Source organism: Phaenicophaeus curvirostris, chromosome 3 (genome assembly GCF_032191515.1).
Source record: "Phaenicophaeus curvirostris isolate KB17595 chromosome 3, BPBGC_Pcur_1.0, whole genome shotgun sequence".
In the NCBI taxonomy this organism is placed as follows: Eukaryota; Metazoa; Chordata; class Aves; order Cuculiformes; family Cuculidae; genus Phaenicophaeus; species Phaenicophaeus curvirostris.
The window spans coordinates 4598991-4622000 of record NC_091394.1 but is presented as its reverse complement, the minus strand read 5'-3'; the positions used below and the strand labels follow the sequence as shown (position 1 = coordinate 4622000).

The 23010-nt window shown below is 38.6% G+C and overlaps 1 protein-coding gene across 2 annotated transcripts in view; it reads right to left on the bottom strand.

Moving 5' to 3' along the window:
* Nucleotides 1–23010, bottom strand: part of ZNF407 (zinc finger protein 407) — a 341301-nt gene that overhangs the window by 202729 nt on the left and 115562 nt on the right. For both annotated transcript variants that reach the window (XM_069853279.1, XM_069853278.1), the window contains exon 4: nt 212–286. In XM_069853279.1, the coding sequence (XP_069709380.1) occupies nt 212–286 (75 nt within the window). The remainder of the gene's footprint in view (nt 1–211; nt 287–23010) is intronic.

Genomic DNA, 23010 nt, shown 5'->3' with positions numbered 1-23010 from the left:
ACATAGCTTTGCTTCCTACAGTTTTTCTAGTGACACCCACAGACACTATATAAGCACCACACTCACAGAGCAGTTAAGGATCTTAGCTCCCTCTGTAGCTGGAGTTGAGCTAAAAGTCCAAGTGACTTCACTTGGGGTAAGCTAAATATTCCAGATAAGTTCTCCAGATATTGTATAAGGGAAAATGAGAAAGAATTTTCAAGTAGTTTACCTTTCTTTGGGTGTGCCAACTCCATGCTTGCCCAGTAAATGAGTATTCAAATGTTTCTTCATCACAAACGCCACCCTACCAAACAAACAGAAAACCCAGAAAGATTATTTTTTTCATTAATACTTTCTATAAATAAATGCTGTATTTTTCTATCTTGAGCATATTAATTAAAGGTGGACTTCTAAAAACCCCTCCACGGCTACAATTTAAATCCAGGAGTCCATTCTGTAACACAGCTTTTTTTTCAGATTGCAGTCACTTGTCTATTTTTCTTACGAATAAGTAAACGCAGCCATACATTGCTGTTCAAAGAAAGGAAAACCTGTTTCTGCTTCCCTTTGCAAATTAGAACATCTTACTCAATATATATTGTCTATCTTACTCACATAACATTTTCTCATGTTACAAACTAATATAGTTTTAGTTAAATACACTTCTGAATTTATTTAAGCCTAATGCACCCAACCTGCAATCCTTCTTCATACAAGGAGCTGGACTATTTGTAATGACGAATACAAAAATGCAGCAAGATCAGACGCGTTAATCACTGCTTATGCCTGGTCAAACTTCATTGTATTAATTATTTAAAGAAACAAAATAATAAGCCTTAGTTATTTTATAGCCTTAAAAAAAAAAGGTGGAAAATGTGAAGCACATGTTCATGAATATAACTGAATATTGTTCCAACTGGCAAGACATTATCCAAAGCATCAACAACAGCAACAGGATATACACTACCTGTGATCATGTTCCTGCAAAACAAAACACAGATAATTTACTTTAATTTTGGCAGCATACATAATGGAATAGATAGGAGCCTATCAAAGCTCCATTCTTCCGCTGATAAGACCATAACATCAATTTAATTGTGTCATATGACTGCTTCAAACAATTTGGATATCAGACTGAAGCTTCAAACTAAAATGGTTCTCTCAATAAGCAAAAATTTTACTGCTGCAACTTTCAGTGTGAAAAGGGCTTGCAAACATTTTCGTTAATTATGTATTACAGCTGTCCTTCATAAAGTTAATTACTAATAGCTGAAAGGCAATAGACTCTATTTGCATATGTACATGAAAGGCATGACATATGCAAAAATATGATTTTAATTAGCATTCCATGATATGAAGGGCTACAAATCAAACTGGCATGTTATAAGATTTTTAACATTAAATGCTGAATTCATCTGGACGTGTTTGCCGCTATAGACAATGGAAGGACTGTAAAACACTAGCACTATGGGGTATAAGAGCCACAAATGCCAAGAGACACTACATTTCCTTTACAAATACGTTAATGTAACTTCTCCATGTCTGATCTACATTGGGCACTTTCACATTATTACAGAGAATCTCTCTTCTGCATCCCTTAAGGTGTAAGGGTATAATTCTGTCTTATTCATGTGATAGCAATTTCCTTATTTTTCACAAAAAAGACATCAAAAAATTATCTTAAATACTTTTCCCTCCACAATTTATAAGAATGGCATCATAATCATTACAACTGTGAATAATCTATCACACCGTTGCTATCATTACTATCAAAGTGTCATCAGAATTACTGTACATAGGGAAAGTAATTGTAAGAAAATAAAAAAATGTTTTCTCATAACAGAACAAGGCATAAAAAAAACATACTGTCCTTGCTTTTCAGCAGAAATAGTAACCATTTCCACACAGCCGTGAAAGGTACCAAACAGATTTTAATTCAGTAATACTTGTATTTCCTGGGACGAACCTCTGTTCTCCCCCTTCTCTAAAGGAAAAATAAAATCAAAGATATTACTCTGAAAGGGCAATGTGCAATCAAAGCTGTAAAGGCGTACACTTTGCTATTTACACAGCATATAAAGAACCCAAACAGCTACACAGTGTTTCTGGGGAAGTTTTTTTTCTTCTGAGCCTGTGTACTTGGAGCTTCCAAATAAAGGCTGAACATTTCTTGCACCGCACAACTGCGGGGGGTACAGGCAGACACACCTTTCAAATAGAAGACAAAGACAAAATCAAAAACAAAGGCCTTGTAAATAATGCGAAGCAATTAATCTTGCATTAGTTGCACCCTCTCTGTTGTACGTAGGTTTTGAAAAATCATTTTGCTGCTGTTGCACAGAACAAATAAAATGAAGACTGACTCAGTAAGGGTCTCAGCAGCTCGTAACATTTTGAGCCTTTAATGTCAGGCTTGAAGACTTCAGATTGAGGAATGTAGAATGTCTCTGGGCAAGCCTGGAGTGCTCAGGAACAGCTCCACACCTTGCAGAATCAGGCCTTAACAACAAAAGCAAAGTTGCTATATACATAAGAAATTGAGAATGAGATTTAAAAATATATCACCAACAGAAACAGCCCTTACTGAAAAAAAAAAAGAATTTTTTTTTTCCTTTAAACTGAGGCAGTCTAAACATCTTGGTTTGGATGCTGAGTTTGAGGACAATCCTGTAAAAAAAAAATGACAGCTGTGGGAACTATTTGTTTATGTTTACAAATACTGCAGGTGATTTTAAGACAGAGGTGGAAGTGGTGTTGGCTGGCATTACAAAACAAACACAAAAAGCGTTTTCAGTACATATTTAAACAATTACTCATTTAGTAGTCAAAAAATACTGATTAATCTATGCCAACAGCTTACCTCTGCTGACATATTTCAGTTATTCCTAAGATATTGCCAGAACTGAATAGATAGGTATGAGTTAGCCTTGGTCTTTTCAAATGAATCTTAAGGGAAGTCTGGCTGGCACCGGCAAAGACTCAAGGAGTGAATGCTTCCAAGATACCTTGCTCTAACACATCTTCCAATGAAAGAGAATCTCTCAGCTACAGAAAGCACTAATTCACTGAATTGCTCATTTCTTACTTTTTAATTCCAGTAGAAATTTAAATGTTCAAACGCTAGAAATTAACCAGTATCAGAAACACATCAAAAGGGAGCAGCAAAAAAACAGTAATGGCCATAACTACCATTTCCAAGTACACACAAATCCAGCCAGACAAGAGACCTGGAACAAGAAGAGGTAAAAACTCAGATCTGGACATACTCATCCCAAATCCACATGAAGAAAAGTCACAGTGGAGCTGCTCTTCTGAGGGGCAGCTTTTTTTAAGGCAGAAATGTCCAGTCTGTACATACAGAATCACAGAATCACAGAATAACCAGGTTGGAAGAGACCCACCGGATCATCGAGTCCAACCGTTCCTATCAAACACTAAACCATATCCCTCAGCACCTCGTCCACCCGAAGTCATGGTCATCGGGAGTTCCCTCCATTTGTTAGGAGAAGTGCTCCTAGAAGCTTGCTCTTGCATCAGAAAAAGGTGACTAGGTAGGATTTTGTTTGCTTGCAGTGACACTCTGTTAGTTTAACTTTTTTTAGTGAGTAATTTTCAGCTACTCTTGTTCCAAACTAGGAACATCCCCCCCATCTTATACACTATATGTTCAAACTCCAGGATAAATTAAACACAAGTTAGAAAATGACACAAAGCTTAGAATAGAATCCACACTCCCTGTGGAAATTTTTTTGCACATAAAATATAGATTTCAATCAGAAATATATGAGCACCTTTCCCACAATAAGTTTGCAGAACATTCTTTTTTCGGTTTACAAGAGCTGTGGTTTTGTAGGAATGTGCCCACTCATATTCCACGGCAGACTTCAAACAGTACTTGGATTCACTCCGAGAGAGTTTGTAACTGATTTAGGAGCCTCTACAGACTTGTCTTCAGTTATAAAAGCACATTTTAATGTACAAAGGAAACAAATGGACTTCTAATTCTGGGAATAAAGAAACATATTGGACAATCTTTACTTCCACTTTTTATTCTAGGGTAATACAAGTTCTTCAGTATGTACAATGTTTATCAATCATCACAGTAACCAAGGAATATGAACAATCTGTCATGTATTGTCTATTCTCTCATTTTCTCTGCAGGGAAAGAATTGTGCTCTGTGAAGTATCTTGTTTCAAGAAGGCTAAAGAGTCTAGGTGTTATTATCTTTCTACTATCTAATAGGTTCCTTCTTCGTAATACATACATTGTGGTGTTAATGAAAAGCCCAGTTAAAAAAACCAAACACATAAACCTAAATGAGCATTCTGCAAAATGAATGAAAAAGTCAGGAAATCAGTGATTTCCTGAGTGTTCACCAAGTGCTCAGCCTCAGACCACTTCCAAGCAAGAAGCTACATCTTACCTCTACCAGAAAGTCTCTTGAAGCCATGTCAACAGACCAGTCATCTTGTAACTGCACATAATTGCTGAGGAGGATCAGCACAAGAATTTATTTTTGTGGGACTCTACAAACAAGGTATCCAGCAGCTGAAGAGCGATTTTAAATCACTTCTTGGTGGATACATTACTCTCTGCAACTGCTCTTGGAGAATTTATCTTACAGACAACAATGTTCAGTGACGGCACAAAAGTCCAGGAGAATAACAATGAATACCTACCCTTTATTCAGATTCTCAATATCCTTTACATCTCTTTTAAACTGTCCCAAACCTCTTTGTACATGTATTTAACTCTTAGAATACAGGAAAGCTATTGCATCATACATGCAGCCCCAAATATACAGGATGTTTTAAAAAGATCCTTAAAAGTATTTTTTTTTAAAGAAAAACACTAAACAAGAAACAACACCACATCTACAAATGAAACAAAAAAAAACCAACCCAGAAGAGAATATTAGTATTTTAAAATTATTATTTAGTACTTGGTTTTATCACAGCTTTTGCATGCTCAGAAAGTACGGAATGGTTTACCAATTTGGTATGTCAGAGATAAAGGGAAGACTAGGGGGAATGTGGGCCCTTTCTGGAAGGAAACCGGAGACCCAGTTGACCGAGATACGGAGGAGGCCAACGTACTCAATGGCTTTTTTGCCTCAGTTATCACTGGTAACGGCTCAAGCCACACTGCCCGAGGCACAGAAGGCAAAAGCGAAGATTGACAGATTGAAGAACGAACAACTACAAAAGAGGATTGGCTTCAAGATCACCTAAGGAACCTGAAGGTGCACAAGTCCTTGGGACCTGATGAGATGTATCTACAGGACCTGATGAGATGCATCTACAGGTCCCAAGGAAACTGGTGGACAAAGCTGCTAAGCCGTTATCCATCATATTTGACAAGCTGTGGCAGTCCGGTGAAGTCCCTACTGAATGGAAAAGGGGAAACATAACCCCATTTAAAAAAAAAAGCAAAAAGGGAGACCAGGGGAACTACAAGTCAGTCAGTCTCACCTCCATGCCTGGCAAGATCACAGAGCAGGTCCTCCAGGAAACTCTGCTGAGGCACATGGAAAATAAGGCTGTGATTGGTAACAGTCAGTACGGCTTCAATAAGGCTAAATTGTGCGTGATGGCTTTAGTGCCCTTCTGTGATGGGACTACAGCACTGATGGATAAAGGAAGAGTAACTCACATCATCTACCTGGACTTATGCAAAGCATTTGACACTATCCAACATGACATTCTTGTCTCTAAATAGGAGAGGCATGGATCTGACAGATGTACCACTTGGTGCATAAGAAATTGGCTGTATGGTCACACTCAAAGACTTGTGGTCAACAGTTCAGTGTCTAAGTGGAGATATTAGGAAGATATTTTCTTTACTGTGAACTGGTTGCAAGATAAGTCAGGGATGTCCCATCCCTGGAGATGTTCAAGGCCAGGTCGGATGGATCTCTGAGCAACCTCATCTAGTTGAAGGTGTCCTTGTCCATAGCAGGGAGTCAGAACTGGATGATCTTTAAGGTCTCTTTCAAACCAAACCACTCTATGATTCTACAAATCATCTGGGATATCTGACGGTTTCAGGAAATAATAAGAAAAAGGATCTCTTAAACTTTTATACACCATCACGAATACGGGGAAATCATATATTACACTGTCTGCATCATTTTTTGTTTGATAGGAATGGTTGGACTCGATGATCCGGTGGGTCTCTTCCAACCTGGTTATTCTGTGATTCTATGATTCTATGATCTGTGTTTGAATTTCTGTTCCTGTGTCTTCACCTGAGGCAAGAAACCAGAAAATCAAGGCAAGCTGCATGGATCATACCAAAAAGGGGCAGAATGTGTTTGGGCAAATAAATAACAACATGGACTTGATGGTTCTTATTACATGAATGAAATGCTCTTGTTCTTTACTATGTATTCAAATACACTGAAACCCCTTATCGTTTGTAGTGGTTCACAGGGAGTCATAACAACAGGGGTATAAATTATTAACAGAAAGAAATAGTGCAGTTTCTCAAGAAATATCATGACCCACATGCATTTTGGAACATTCAAATAAACTTGCATATGTAATTACAGATTTCTGCATGTATTTTAGATTTCTACATGTTCTACATATAAACGTACAACTTTGTACGTTCAAATAAACACTTAGTCAAATAGTACATAAGTAGTCCATATGGACTTAACATACTATTCAAAGTCTCAAAATTATATAAAATGTTGCTACTCAAATCTCATCTCTGTCAGGATTTTATATTCAGCAGGTCAGCTTCAGGTACAAGAGAGAAGAGGGAAATGCAGAACTGCCCTGAAAGCACTGGTTTTCTATGAACAAGTGATCTTTTTTTCCCATGCATCAAAAGTCTAAATTCCTGGGAATTTCTTCAAGTCCATCACTCGTGGATGTTTACTGATTCTGAAGGGTCCAGGCTGGGGCACTGATAACTCTCTTGCATGACTGCGCGCAAGGGACTCAATTTAAAAGAAAGTATCTGGCAGGGCAGAGTCTGGTGTGGAAGATATCCAGTAGTCTGAAAGGCTTCACGCCCTTCATGACAAGATGTCAGCTTCAAGTAAATATCTGGCAGGGCGAAGTCTAGTGTGGAAAACATCCAAATATCTAAAAAACTTCATGCCCTCTATGACAGAACGTCAAGTCCTAGAACCCTGCGAAGGAAAGCTGGGGTTTTCTGCTTACTCATTTAGCAGCCAAACGAAGCAGTTCTTATTACTTCCAGTGAACAGCTGTGGTTATTCTTCTTAAGTTAAAAAAAATAATAATAAAAAAATCAATAATATTTCAGAAGGTTAACAAGTCATGCTGTGATGCCAAGAGTACTGTGACGCATTGCCTTATACTCCCTGCTGACCCCATGTGTTGAAGAAGAATATGGCTATTTTGTGCTCCACCCTCACTAACATTTTTAATTAAACTGGAAAGTAAAATGCAGACATTTGGCACACGTGGCTCCTTCCTCCTTATCTTGAAGTGTGAGCAACTTGGCAGACTGGGAAATGGAATTTTTTTTCTTTTGAAAATAGAACCCCAAAAATGTAAATCATAAAATCATAGAACCGTTTAGGTTGGAAAAGACTTTTAAAGACCATTGAGTCTAACCGTTAACCTTGCACCGCCAACTTTGCAACTAAATCATGCCCCTAACTTTGCCATCACTAATAAGACAATAAACAAAGCACCAGGACAAGAATATCATCATCTTAATTCACAGAACCTAAAGACTAACAAAAGTTTTAAATTTCTGAGAATTATTAGCTTTTCTGCCTTAAGTTTTGAGGTTTTGGTTTGGTTTTACAATTTTCTGTGTAACAATCAGGTATGCATCTCAATTATTTATTAAGTTTTCAACTTGATGTGGAGATGCTTTGTTGCTAAAGTTCAAAACACAACATTTTCAAAAATGAATTTTATGTCAATATGAAATCCCCAGTGCAAGAGACTACAACCTTTTCTTCTAAAAATACCTTGTTTTGACTGTTACTTGTAATGAGTTAGCAATGGAGCTGAGGTGCCCAATGAAACAAATGAAGGGAGAAGACAACAACTTATGTTATTGGAACACCTGTACACAGCTTGCAGCCAAAGTCGACTTGAGTATCACAGCAGCCACTGTTCCCGTCTTGCTTTGAACAGGATGACAGACAACGGGATTGTCAATGTGCTGTTCAATGACCTGCATCAATCTCAAGAATAATTTACTGCTTTATCAGACAGATCATTATGGATGAGTTGCACACTATCAATCAGTCGACTGTGTTGTTCCTGCATATTCCTGCATCTATCAAACCAGAAGAGACAGACATCCCTCAACTTAGTCTTGTTACTTTCTGCCACCAATCTGCGTCCCTCAAGATGTGAAAGAATTATTAGCCGCATGGCCATGAAGTTGTGCAATAGGCACAATGACCTTCTCTTGCATATTCTGGCAGAAGAGACCTGAGTACAAAGGAAGAGCAAAGTAAATAAAACAGAAAATATCTTCAACAATTTCACCCAAGGTGTCTTGGAGAGATCTTGCCATCCAAAGCTCAAGTCCTCTCACCATCCCTGCTTTAAGAGAGGTATGTTGTAATGTAAACATTCCAGGACAGAAATTTAGTCTGTCATTGCAAGGACGGTGGCAAAGAGGAATACACTGGCAATATTTACGCTGTTTTCTCCTCATGAAGGAACTTGCTTACTTGTTATTGTGTGCCCCACCTGAAATTACTTTTTTTTGTAATTGGAATCAGAAAAAATTCCTGTAAGTTAGTTATAGGTCCATTCTGAATTTTATTTGTTTGGGGGGGTTGTGGTGGTTGGTTTTTGGTTTGTTTTTTTTTTAATACAAAAAGTACCCTTCAATAGCAGATGCATGAATAAGCCAAGTCCAGACAGTGATAACTGCTATTAATAAATGTGAGAGGAAACCTAAGAGTGCAGCTGAGAACTTTTAGATTTGGAGATACAATAAAAAGTCACTCACATGGCACACAGTGAATACGTTGGAGTTTACATGCACTGAAAACAGTTTCAGAGACCACATACTTTGCCTCCTTAGAGGAGGGAGAAAGCCATTGCACTGTTTAGTGTATAACTCTCTGCTGAAAATCAGACTTAGTTGTTTCAAAAGAATCTTACTGCGTGGCTCAGAGTATATCAGCCAGATTGCACAATTAAACACTAGTGCATAGACAAATATTCCAGTAAATGATGCATCATGATGCTACACATAAGAATATAGTTTGGACCATATAAAACACTGCCGATACACTTTCAGACATGCATGCATAAAACAGGGCCCAAAGCATTCCACAATACCATAATAAAACACCACTAGAAGGTCATGTCTGCTCTTTCAAGCCATAAGAGCACGCAAACCAAGGGAAATACTAGTCAGCTTAAAGTGATTTAGTAGGGGATTTCTCTGAGAACAAGAAGTGGATCTTTCCTTACAGCACCCTATAACATCGTATACGAACAATGGAGAGTTTCAACTGGTAGCATCCCCTTGCCGCCTCCACTCTCCAAATACGAGGAATTAGAAAGGCTCTAAAATCCACAGCAAAATATTGTTTATGAATGGATTAAAAATAAATGACCACTGAAACAGGTCAGACCAAGAAACACTAACAAAATGCAATCAGTTTAAGAAGCCTGTAGCATTTAATTCTCCCCAAACACCTATGCTTGGAAATGAAACTGAGGTTGTCCATGCACCATTACTAAAAATAACAAATCTACTTCAATTATATATTGCAGGGCATTCTCCTGAAACAAAAATGTAATAAAATATTTTATCTTTGTTTTAAACCTGCATTTTCCTATTGTATGTGATCTACAGTACATCTAAATATCCACAATTGTCATAGAGCCAAATAAAACATTGGCTAGTGAAAAACTGAAATAAACAGGACATTTTTCATTATACAGCATATTGCTAAACTGATAACTGTAAGTAAACAAATGGCTCTCTACTTATTTTGTTCGCTTAATGAGCAGACTAAAAATAGCTGAACAGTGGCAAAAACTTTAAAGCCAGAAGGTGTTCACTCTGTCAGGAAATCACCTTACAAATATATGAGAAAATTAGTACCGCTACAGGAAATGTTTGTTTCAATATTCAGAGGAGTTAATGAATGTTAAGTGATAATGGTAGACAGCAGCAGTATGTAATTACATTTCTAAACACACCTTACCAAATCACTTCTAAGCTCAAAGAATCACATGTTCTATTAATTTTCATTGGTTATCAAACATCTGTAACTGTCACCTCTAACAGGTGTTTGGTAATCTAACAGCTGCACAAAGTACTAAAAAAAAAGAAAGAAAGAAAGAAGAAAGAAAAAAAGACAGAATCACAATGTGCTTTCTGTAGCACTGCTACCAACCTCTCCACCTACCATAACACAGAACCTCTTTGCCTAAACTCTGAAATGTAACGTTGGGCTCAGTGTTGTCAGTGCCTTGCATCTTAAAGAGATTAATATCACCATCCAGAAACAGGACACTACCAGAGAACATACTTGTTATGCTAAATGAGGCTGCAGAAATGCTTTAGAGGTAGACAAAGGTTTACAGCATTAAGCATGGTGATCCAAAAGAGCACCTACCAACCTTGCCACCAAGAAATTGCTTATGTCCTTTCTTCTTTCACAGTATGTGCATCCAATATACCCATAACTCTGGTCCCTCCCTTCTGTCAGACATTGACCTGTCTCCCTACTCACAGAATCACAGAATAACCAGGTTGGAAGAGACCCACCGGATCATCGAGTCCATTGGATCATGATCCAGTCCATTTCCTAGCATGGTCAGGACTTAAAATATAGAAAGCAGTGCAGTTGGCACCAGTTCCACACATCAATATATTCCATCTGGAAAGAGACACCAAGATGAACAGACTAATGTCTGAAGTGGGAAGTTCTTCAAAGTAGATTCAACCTTTCTGGAAAGTCAGATGAACCACATCTCTAAGCACCCTTAGAAGAGTTTTGAAATATCTGACTATACACAGACAAAGCTTCCTAGTGATACTAAGAAGCAGTCTACGTATGCTGAAAGTGCAAGAAACAGCCTGTAAGAGCATCTCAAAATAAGGATGTTTCAATGTGTTTCTATTAAAAGTAGAACAGATAGAGCCAAAAACCTTAACTTTAATCTTTTGTTCTTCCTGAACATAAACTCACTGTTGATGATGTAGCTTCTTCCTAACCTCAGAACGAGTTACAAGGTTTATGCAGACCTTCCACAGGAAGAACTACCTTGAAATCCTCATCATCAAAAAAAAAAAAAAATCTACTCTTGCCTGTTTTTAAAGGAAATCCAAACAAATGTAAAGATAGTTGATTGTGGACTAGAAAACATACAGGGCCTGCAGCAGCAGTGCTACCACATATAACTCAGTCAATTCTGAAGCTACAGTGCCTGTGGTCTTTTGCAAAGTTGCGAGGTATGATGAAAGGAATAAGATGAATAAATTGGCCACTATCGGATGACTGAACTGCTCAGAAGTCATACACAAACAGAAGGCATACACAATTTTTATTGACAATTTACCCACAATTTGAAAACACTGCTGGTGATAGATGGTGGCTGGAGCTAAGACGCTGCAGTCTGCTTGATCTGCGAGTAGTGAGAATCTTGCCTTAGGTCTTTGCTTGACATAGAAAAGCAAGTGCTGGCTGATTTGTTTATTCCTGAGACTTAAATTCAGCTGTAAAACATGTACCTTTTGCCTTATATCCAGGCATTCCACAAGACATTTTGACTTAAGGTAGAAAGCAAAATGCTTCAGAATATCTGAATATAATAAAACTATGACAGCAGGACCAAATCTGTAACCATAAGAAGTACCATCCACAAGGATGAACCTTTAATAACAGTCTGATCAGATCGGGACAGACTAGTTCCAGCCAAGGAAAAAAAGAACATAATCCTTTGAATGGTTGGACTCGATGATCTGGTGGGTCTCTTCCAACCTGGTTATTCTATGATTCTATGAATTAGATTGGTTTCAGTCCACAAAAATGCATCTGGTACTTGTATACATATAAACACGTTCGCAGCACAGGGAAAAAAGAGGACACCCACCTTGGTTCTGGCTTTCCTTGCCCAAGGGCTCTCAAGCGTTGCCACCGCTACCTCAGAGACAACCACCCACCTTACACTGTGGCATGAGACCAACTGTATTGTATGCATAACACCTGGATAGTAAGTTTTGGTTTTCATTGTTAAAAGATATCATCTTTAGTAGTTCAGCACAAATAAAAGCTCCGAGTTTTCAGTCTCAAGTGGTGTTTCAATCTCTCCAGATATTCCCAACACAGCCACACTCAACTCTCACCCAAAAGCAGAGAGCTGCAACAACTTTCTCCTCCTACCACTGAAGGAGGCAGCGGGCAGCTAAAGAAAGAAACAGGGACTGTTAGAGGAAACCGTGATATGCAGACCAGAAACACTCTTATGCGCTCTACAAGAACTACAGATCTACAAAACTCTCTCAAATAACGGCACCGAATGTCGAGCGTGCAGGTGATATTAAGAGCAGCAAGGAAGTCTATCCAAATAAGAATTCCAGGTGGTAACACCGCTGTTACTCCCCTTGTCCCATGAGCAAACAGTAACACCTCTCATCATTTCAGCCACAGACTTAGCAGGAGAATTACTACTCACTAAAGCTGCCAAGTGCAAACTCCAGTGTTTCTTAGGTTTGCCTTTGGTGTTCAGCAGACTTACTTTGAGATACAGAAGTCCAAAGCCAGAACCTCAGGGATTAATAGAGTACTCACATAACATATAATTATTATTGAAGCAATAAAGGCAATAAAATCTGTCTTTAGAAGGATGTTCTGCACAAAAAAAACCCCAACACCTTCTTGCAGTCCAGTGTGGATGTTGCATGCACTAGCTATGAAGACTGTTATCAGTCTGGGAAAACCAAAGGAACATAGATCACACAAATCAGAACAGTCATAAAGATGATATCTGTGACAAAGCAGAAGATGTTCTCTGGCAAAGAATATTCCAATCCCAGCCAGCAGATGAGATTAACTCTGACTGTTTCTGGCCACAAATCAAGCATGAGAGATGGGAACTACATAGGTGCCCAATGGAATTAAGAAAAAAACATCTTTGATCTCAAGGGCCTAGATATACTTACATGCACATATTGAGTGTAAATATGAACAAACCAGTGAAGGAGAAATCAGTTTTGTTGCAAGCAAAAGCTTATGGCATTTTCTCTAAAAAGGACATGAGAATTGATTAATTACCTAGAAAGATACAATAAAAGGAATTCAGCTTTTTCTGAACTTACCAAGTTTCTGTGGTACATTACTAACAGGATAAGTTACAGAACTTCAGTTTTTATATATGACCTGGTCCTATACAGAGACATAAACCATGTCTCTTTAAAAGAAAAATTAGTTTTAGTTTCAATGTCTTTCTGAAATGAAGACTCAGTAAAAACGTTTTTCCTTTTCTGATCCTTGTTGTCATTGCCACCACATCTCCATAAAGCTATATCTCAAGTGCTAGCATGAAATGACAGGATCCCACGGGTCCACTTCCAGTAGCAGGGGAACCTGACAGCAAAGGCAATACAGGTACCAACACAGTGGTAATCCATTTCATTCAGTGTTGCATCATATTTTGATTTTTATGAATGTATTCCTGTTAGAGCACTGATGTTTAATACACATGTTCACAACTCAGGCATGTGTACACAAAAATACTTGTGTGTCCAAATTACTACCTGAAAACAGTTCGCTCGCAGCTATGGAACAAAGCAAGGAATCACCGATACCTGCAAGTAAAAGGGCTCTCAGTTTGGAGACCCACTGGCCACAGGGCTCATTGTACTCTGTGCACTGGAAGGGTTGATTGCCCTAGGATGGTTGTCAGCCAAGACAGGCTACAAATTTCAGGCAGTCCAAATTATGCTCTGCAAAGATTAAATACATAGAAAACACTTTCTCGTTTGTTAGAAATAGAAATCAGCAAACAAACAAACAAAGAAACAAAAATCAAAGGGCTGTTACGTTTCTGAGAAATTGTAAAGATCAGTAGAACCCCAAAAATCATTATTTATGACATGAAATGTCTGTACCCGGAAAGACATGCAGACAGAAATAGTCTAATCAGTGTGAAACTTTAATATTACTCAATAGCAGGCAACTTTATGTGCAGCACATTGCTGAGGGGATGGAAATGATTTCATAAAGTGTTACAAACAAAATAGTCCGAAATATTAACCAATAAACACATGCCTGGGTAGAAACGTCCTATTATAAAATTACTGTAAAGACCCTCAAACTGTTCAGGGGAGAAGCAAGTCCAATTTTCCTCATAACCTGAAAGCGCAGAGTTTTCTGATAATAAGATCCAAGGAACCTGTAAACCCAAGGCTCTAATTTTCTTATGGCGACTGTGTAATATTTTGCAAAGTAAAATTGACTGAGATGGAAGCTATTTTGCATGGTACAGTGGCGCTGGCTAACAAATGAGAGTTTTGTGGGCTGAATGTTAGTCCCCTGCCTCATCTGCCACCCCTAATGACAGCAGCCACCTGCTGTTTTATTGTCACAGCTGGAGCCGGTTCACACTCCTTGGTGCTGAGCTCTGCCCATGAGCGCCAAGCTCTCGCCTCGCCTCATTACTTTGATGAACTTTTTATGGTCAGCACCCATGAAGACCTCATCTAGGACTATACAACCTAGATCGGCTTCAGGGAGTGCTTCCAGCTAGCATGAGGTGATAATACACAGTGACACCACGGCTGCTACTGCCTGTCACTTAGTCAAGTCACTGCGCTGTACTGCTGGCTCTACAGGGCCCTCAACAGGTAAAATGCCATGAAATTCTCCTATATAATACAAAGTTCACTCTCTTTTCTTGACACTGCAATATAGAGATCATATCCTTCTAGCAAAATTTAGCTTTTCAAAGATAGATCTTAAAGTAAAATGTATCATGCTGCTTACTACACAGAACTACAGATAACAAATACCTGCATTCCCAGACACAAATCTGCTGCCTTGTTAAAAGTATGTCCTAGCATTAAAGAAAACAACAACGAAAACCATATTACGGCTTGATTAACACTACCAAATAGGAAAAAAACACCCTAATAGCATTCCTGAAGAGAAGGACCATTTTAACTTAAAAAACAGAAAGCACCGAAACAAAAATCAAGCCAGCCAAATCAAATTATTACCCAAATAAATCCACAGTGGGGAATGATATATGCTGTTACTTTCCCCTCCAAAAATCCAACACTTCTATGTTTATTAGATATGATAATATATCAAATCAAGGTAACAACTCAGTGAAGCTTTTTACAAGTTTTTACTTAACCAGAGCAGTCTGCTACTATCTTCTAATTTAAAAGCAAATATAATCATCCCTTCCTTTTCAAATTCTTTTGCACTGACAAACATTCCAAATCTCCTGAGCCTGTAGAGATTTTTAAACTTAATCAGATTTTTTTTTTTTTTATTGATGCATTTAGAGCAGACTGGTTTATGCTCAATCACTGAAATTTAACCCTAAGTTTACTTTTAGCTGTGGAATAATCTTTGTGGTGTCAGAGCTTTACATTTGCCCATATTTACATATATCATTAAGATTAATATATGTGCTATTAATAAAAATTTCATTAACATTCTGAAATCATCAAATAACATTTTGACTTTTGAATGTCTGTAGGCTATTATAAGCCTAAAAACCAGAACATTTTCAGTATTCATTGTGTAGCAATCCAGCTGATCAGTTTTGACAAATTCATGCAATGTTATAAGCCATTACAAATCATTTAGTTTAATTTAAAAATTCCACCTAAAAATAAAAAGCAACTGCCTTTTTTGTACAGACAGTACGATTGCCAATAAATACCAGCTCCCAGGATCCTTCAAAAGAAGCTAACTTGTTTTATTTTGTTTTACTTTATTGAACAGTTTAGAAATTTCTCATAGAGTTCTTGATATAATGTTATTAAGACCACTGACCTAGCAAGAGTCAAACACCTCTAATGTGTTCTGATGCAATTTAGCTCTCTGGAAGCAGGACCATGGGTGCCCCACATTTCACGTAAGACCCCTGCAGCAGGTGAAATTTTAAAAACGTTGCTGAACACAGACATTATTCTACATTTCTGAGAATTTATTTATGCAAGCCCTTCTTTATTAGTGCTTTTTAAGCGTGACGTAAACTGGAGTTGAAGAGTCAGAAAAAATAATGATTCAACAAAGGTTTCCATTCTGCTAAAAGCTGAGCATCTCCCATATAGTCCTGAAAAGCGTTAAAGAGAACTGGAGGATGCACAGTATCTTCCATAACAAGGGCCTAAACAAGTGACTTATTGATCACATGCTATAGAGAGTTCAACAACAGAAGAAAAGATTGGTTTTAGAAAAAAAGGAATTATCTTCTTTTGACTAGATGACTTATCTGTCAAATACATAATTTTAGGACTCATTTCGTACACTTAAACATCAAATACCAAAGATGCAGCTTGATCAGTGCAGGATAAGACATTATGAAATGGACAAGCTGCCTCAATGGAACAATCAATGGTTTCAGTAGAACAATCTCATAATGGTGCTGGTAATTAAAAAACAATGTCTGAGAGATTTTTTCCTTTTTTTTAAATAGTAGTGCATCAGCTGTCGTATGTCTATTGAATATTTTGTGATATGACACACTTAATCCATCTATAAACTTTCTCTTTTATCTATCCCTAATCCATAACAAAACTCTAAAGCCACAATTAGCTATGTATTTATTCTCCTGTTATAAAGCTATTTATTAAAATATGCCTGGCTATCCAGATCACAGAATCATAGAATAGTTTGGGTTGGAAGGCACCTTAAAGATCATCTAGTTCCAAACCCCTGCCATGGGCAGAGACACCTCCCACTAGATCAGGTTACTTAAGGCCCCATCCAACGTGGCCTTGGGGCCATCCAACACCTCTCATCAGATTCCACAGACTTATAAATGTTCAGGTTCCTCAAGTGGTCACGAACCTGATCCTCCTCTATAGTGGGAGGGGGTTTACACCCCTGGTCACCATCTTGCTGTCCCATGATCCACGAGGGGTGAGAAGTTATCGGTGAACACTGAGGCAAAAAAGTTTTTAAGTACCTCAGCCTTCTCCTCGTCTGTTGATATAAGGTCATCATTTCCAACCATCAGTGGGGATACATTCTCCTTAACCTTCCTCTTTTGACTGACATACCTGTAGAAGCCCTTCTTGTCTTTACTTCCCTTGCCAAGTTCAGCTCCAGCTGCGCCTTGACCTTCCAGACCTCATCCCTACACAACCGGGCAGTGTCTCTATACACATCCCAGGTTCCCTGTCCGTGCTTGCACTGCCTGTGTAGTTCCCTCTTCTTTGGTTTAATCAGCAGGTCTCGACTCAGCCATGCCAGTCTCTTCCCTTTCCTGCACAATTTCCTACATATGGGGACTGAGCACTCTTGTGCTTTTCAGAAAGCATCCTTAAATATTTTCAAAGCTCTGTTCCGTTCCCTTGTCCCTGAGGACCATGCCCCACGGGATCCTACCGAGTAACTCCTTGAAGAGCTGGAAGTCTGCTTTCCTGAAATTTAGGGTCCTGACAAGTTCGCTTGTATTAGTGACCATCAGGTCCAGTATTGCATCTACTCAGGTTGGGGTATCTATCAGCTGGACTAAGAAATTTTCTTCAATGCACTCCAGGAGTCTCCTGGATTGCCTACAGCTTGCTGTGCTATTTTTCCAGCATACGTCGGGGTGGTTGAAATCCCCAAGCAGGATTAGAGCTTGTGAGCATGAAGCCTCCTGTAGCTGGAGGAAGAAGACTTCATCAGTTGGCTCTCCTTGGTCAGGTGGCCTGTAGTATACACCAACCACAAGGTTCCTGTTGGTTCTTCTGTGTTTAATTTTGATCCACAAGCTTTCAACCTGTTTACGGCTACTCTTCAACGACAGCTCCTCACATTCTATCCTTCTCGTGAGATAAAAGGCAACGCCTCCACCCCTCCATCCCGGTCTGTCCCTTCTGAACAGCCTGTAGCCATCGACAGTCACACTCCAGTCATGGGATTCATCCCACCACGTTTCCGTGATGGCAACTAGATCACAGCTTCCTAGCAGCACAGTAGCTTCCAGCTCCTCCTGCTTGTTACCCAGTCTTCATGCATTAAAGGTACTTCAGCTGGGCTGCCAGTTGCATCACCTTCCTAGTGGACCCTTTATTACCTACAAGGTGTTTTAGAGATGTATCCGCCCTGACACCTGACCCCTGACAATTGTCCTCCCACCTCTTGTTACAGGCTAGCCTGATGTTATCCCCCTCCCCCTTCACATCTAGTTTAAAGCCTTGTATTTGCTCACTGTCTAACAAGAAGTAGCCTGCATGCACGTATAAACATTTGGAAATATTATTCCTTTGCAACACTGTGTTGCCTTGGCATTATGACTGTGGTTTAGGGTTGTATTCTAAAATATAACTTCAATTTACCCAGCACTTACAGTTCACTGGTCTGTAATTCTTAATACCCCTCTCTTTTCCACCAATTTTAATTTCAGTCACTATTATTTAAAGTTCATTTTCTATGCCCTTTCAGTTGTGATTTTTTCCAATGTGACAACAAACACCAGTGCCATTTCTGATGGTGACTTATACTGAAGTAAGAAAAAACTAAACTTTTAAAAGAGAAGCTATCAGAAAATCATCAGACAGTAACAACTTGTAGTCAGTATCAAGATGAGTTGCATGTGAACAGACAGTCTGGAGGTGACAGGATTGGTATCCAATTACTGATCCCCTGAGCCATTCAGCCCCCTGAACAATAAATTTCTATAAGGTGACTCCTTCACCCATCCCCAGCTGGTCATGCTGCTGCATTCCAACACTAATGACAAAAAGGGAAACACCTCATATTTTCTATTGCAATCTCCACGATAGGGAAGAGTCATGTTGTCAAGTCCTCAGATCTCTTTTCTCATCTACTACACAGAAGTTTTCAAAACACATCCTATGAAAATAAGAATAGGCATACGATATTATTTGGCTTAATGTAAATAATCTGTCATCTCTACTTATTCCAAGCATACAAAGATGCTTTCAATGTACATATTTTTCCTTGTACTGAACAGAAATACATGTACGATTCTATGCCTGCTCTTAAGGAAAAAGGTATTTGTATGATGGATATTGGAGATGTTGCTGAGGAATTGTTCACCCTTTAAAAAAATATTTTCTCTGTAATGCTGCCAGTGCCAGTGTCAGGTTGGGCAATTAGCCAGTTAAGTGTGAATAAGATCTGCCAAGAAGCTATTTTATTTTTCCCTCAGAATATTTGTGTATCTGTGAGCTGGTGTGTGTTTGTGTTCATGCATCAGTGGAATCTGGTTGTTCATGCCAGGTTTTCTTATCACACTTTTCTGCCTCTTTGAACTTGCACATTCCTGCAATACAAAATGGACACGTGTCTGCTGATAATGTCAACATACTTATGTTCCCAAGGAGAGATTTTGTGTAACTAGATCTAAAGTAGCCTTTTTTGTGTCATTACCTGACCCTCTCCGCTTACACAATAGTAGCGGGAGCTGTTCATGGGAAGAACTCCTATACAACAAGCACCTCTAGGAGACGTTAAAAGATAATAGATGTGGAAGGAATCAGCATCCGATTACAATATCCCTGGCTAAACACTCTCTTACAACCCCCTTTTTTACATGTTATTGAAAGAAAATTCTCACTTTTTATAGCAGACTAGGTTCAATGGGGTGCTGAGAGCATCCTGATATCTGTTTTATATCTCATTATTCTTTAGATTCTTGTCCATTTAATACCACTTGGAAATACGAGTCGATCCAAACTCCACCTAAAGCTGTCTGACTAGGGCTATGGCTAGAAAGCCTGTAGACATAACCAGATCTCTATCTCCTTGTCCAGAGTAATAAAAAAAAATCTGGTTTCTCTTTTTTGGTTCAGGTTTGGGGATTTTTTTTTTGGGGGGTGGGGTGGAGGATTGGGGGTTTGGGAAGGATTTTTGGGGGGTGGGTGGGCTGGGGACAAACCTATCAACTGCAAGCCTTTACCTAAACAGCAGAAGCACACTCATTCCATAAGGATCCTTCAGCAGTTTTGATATAATCATTCAAAATTAAAACAAATGCAAAAAAATATACACACAATTCTCAAATCAAAAGTGAACAGTGCCAAGTACAAACAGAAGTATGAAAAGACCCTTTCATACCATTTCAGAATTCAGATATTACCAGGCATTGAAGCCACCTTCCTGAATACCTATTAGAGAAATTCACAAATCTTAACAATAAAAAAGACATCCAACTTCTCAAGAAAAGTTTTTAAACAGCCCTGATGAAAATCAGTGTATTTGATAAAACTGTATGCACATTGCAGGCTAGTAAAAGTAATTACCTAGTATTACTGCCTGTAATCAGGGGTTACGGAGGAAGGCAAGGTACAAGTTAGTAAACACGGCACCGATAACGAACTTCAAACTCATAGCTATTAAGTCTCTTTTATTACATCACACAAATGAAGCACAGGAGTGACAAACGTTCTTACACAGGGATTCACAGCCCAGATTGCCATTTTTCCTAATAAATCCCACCAGTCCAGAGAAGAGGAATGCCGTGCTTAGCCACAGCACCAGATAACACCTAGATTTGTCAGACACATTAAAACTGCTGTGCCTAAGGGTGAAGCTGGTACAATAATACCCAATTAGTGACTAAAGATCCGCTTTGTTCCTGCTGACTGTCTTTGTCACATCCCCAACAGCTGTGATGGAGAGGAACCTGCCTGCAAAGTGGCCAACATTACCACTCAAGACCTTCACCTGAGAAGGGTTGTTTTACTAAACCCTATCAACTTGTCTATGGCTTCCCTCAGCAGTAGATGTTTAAAAACAGGATGCATCATCACCTCAATTTTCCCTCTGCTGCGATATAACCCTGAGCAGAGAAGAGACCAACACTACCCGCACACCTTTGCCTTGGCTCTTCATATGTTGTGTGCCGAAGGGAAAGAAGGGCCAGCATGGACTCATTGACAGAAGTGAACAAGTAAATCCTTTCAAACGGTTTTCCTGTTAAAATAGAAATTCATTTTTTCAGCATTCTTCATGTATTTTGCTACATATGTTTGTCACTCTTACATTTATAGTTGCCAAAGAATTCTGCTTTTTCTTATCACTTTGCTAAGAAGGAACAACATTTCTTCTTACCTTTTTGTAGCTGCATCACTAAAAACAGGATCACAGAACACTCAGAAAGGATGTATTTCATTAAAGCAACAAGTCAAATTAAAATGAAAATTTTCATTTTTAAAAGACTTTAAAAGATTTTAGAAGATTTGCTATTTTCTCTTCTGATGTTCTCTCTAAATTAACACAAACCTACTTCCCAAACAATTGTTGGCTTCTCTACAGTACATATGATCTAGATACTAAGATCTAATCACAACATATTTATCACCACACAGCATTTGGCTTGTACATGATGTCCACAGGCACTTGTAGTGATAGCTGTCAAACTGCATTCTGTTCCTGGCATAAAATGAGCATAACAACAAGGACAAGAACTGGAGTGCAGTATAGAGTAACAACACAGCCTAGAATTTAGCCCATAGTAAGGAAACAGTCAAAATCATTATCGACCTCAAAGATGGAGGTTCATGCTTATGGTGGCAGAATATTTCTGAAATCATCAAGCGTCATGGGGTTTGTTTCTACTAAAGGTGCTAAAAATGGTTTTAGAAATACAGTATCCTCCCTTGCTTTCTCTTTTACCATATAAGAGATAAGAAAACCTTAGTCAAGCCATGCATGTTCCTGGAGAAGGAAGTCTAAAAAGACTTGACCCACCCTCTTTGGATTTCAACTGCTCATCTCAGTGCTATTTAAGTATAAGCATATTCTACACAAAACTTCATCTCACTCTCAAGCAAAAAAGAATAGAAATGAATGAAGGGAAAACAAAAGAAAAACAGATGTCTGCATCCATCTGTCAGTCCTATTTAGTGGGAAACCAAGATTCTCAGATGCAAAGATGTCAATCCTTACAAATACTATCAAGGCTAAAGATGGGGTAGTTTTAGAGGCTGGGGAAAACAAACAAATCAACCAACTCTGTAGAACAAAAAGAAGATAATATTGCTCGGTCACACGTTGCATTACAAGAAGATAGTGATGGGGTAAGCAGCCAGTAGCATCAGCTACAACAGTGTATGGTCCACAGCCACATGATTAAATCAAAGCCCTTCCATTTAAACCAGAGGTTTATCTCTGCATGACAGGTAAATGACAGAATGTGTCCGTCACTCGGAAATTACTCGGGTTATTGACAGTGCAGAGAAAGTCTCCTATCCTTTATGACATTTCTGAAGAGCAGAAACCACAACTAGAAAACATATGGACTAAGATTGACCTCTGTTCCTCAGAACACACTTGCCTTAATATTTTTTAATTTATTACTAAATTTATATATAACCTGACAGGTCGTTGCTTCTCCATCTTCTGTCATTCAGCTGTGAATGTTTAACAAGTGAAAAATACATAGTCCTATTCTGCAGCAACAAAGTCTCAAACCACCCCGGCACCTTATCCAACTAACAATTTCCCCATGATCCAAAACCCAAAGTCACTAATTCTATTAGTTCCTAGGGAAGTAGCAAATATTTTCTTCTGAGTACCTCTTGAAAAAGAAGACAGAATAAAGAGATGGCCAGATGTAACCAGAGACTGATGGGCTTATAAATTGTTTTCAGTCCTTCAATCAGCATCTGCTACCCAAAGTCAGTTTTCTCTGTTTGATGACACCAAAACCACACAAACATAGATGATGAACACCTGCTAAGGCTTTACAGACAGTCTGATACAGAACTGTAGAGCTGTTCAGCAGGAAAATGAAAAATGGAAAATAGTAATCCTAAAAATTAGTGGACTGCATGCCAGGCAGAACACATCACAATCCTGAGCTGTGTAAACAGAGACGAGTTAAAGGGCATCTAATCTTTAAATTCTCTAAATTAGTTAC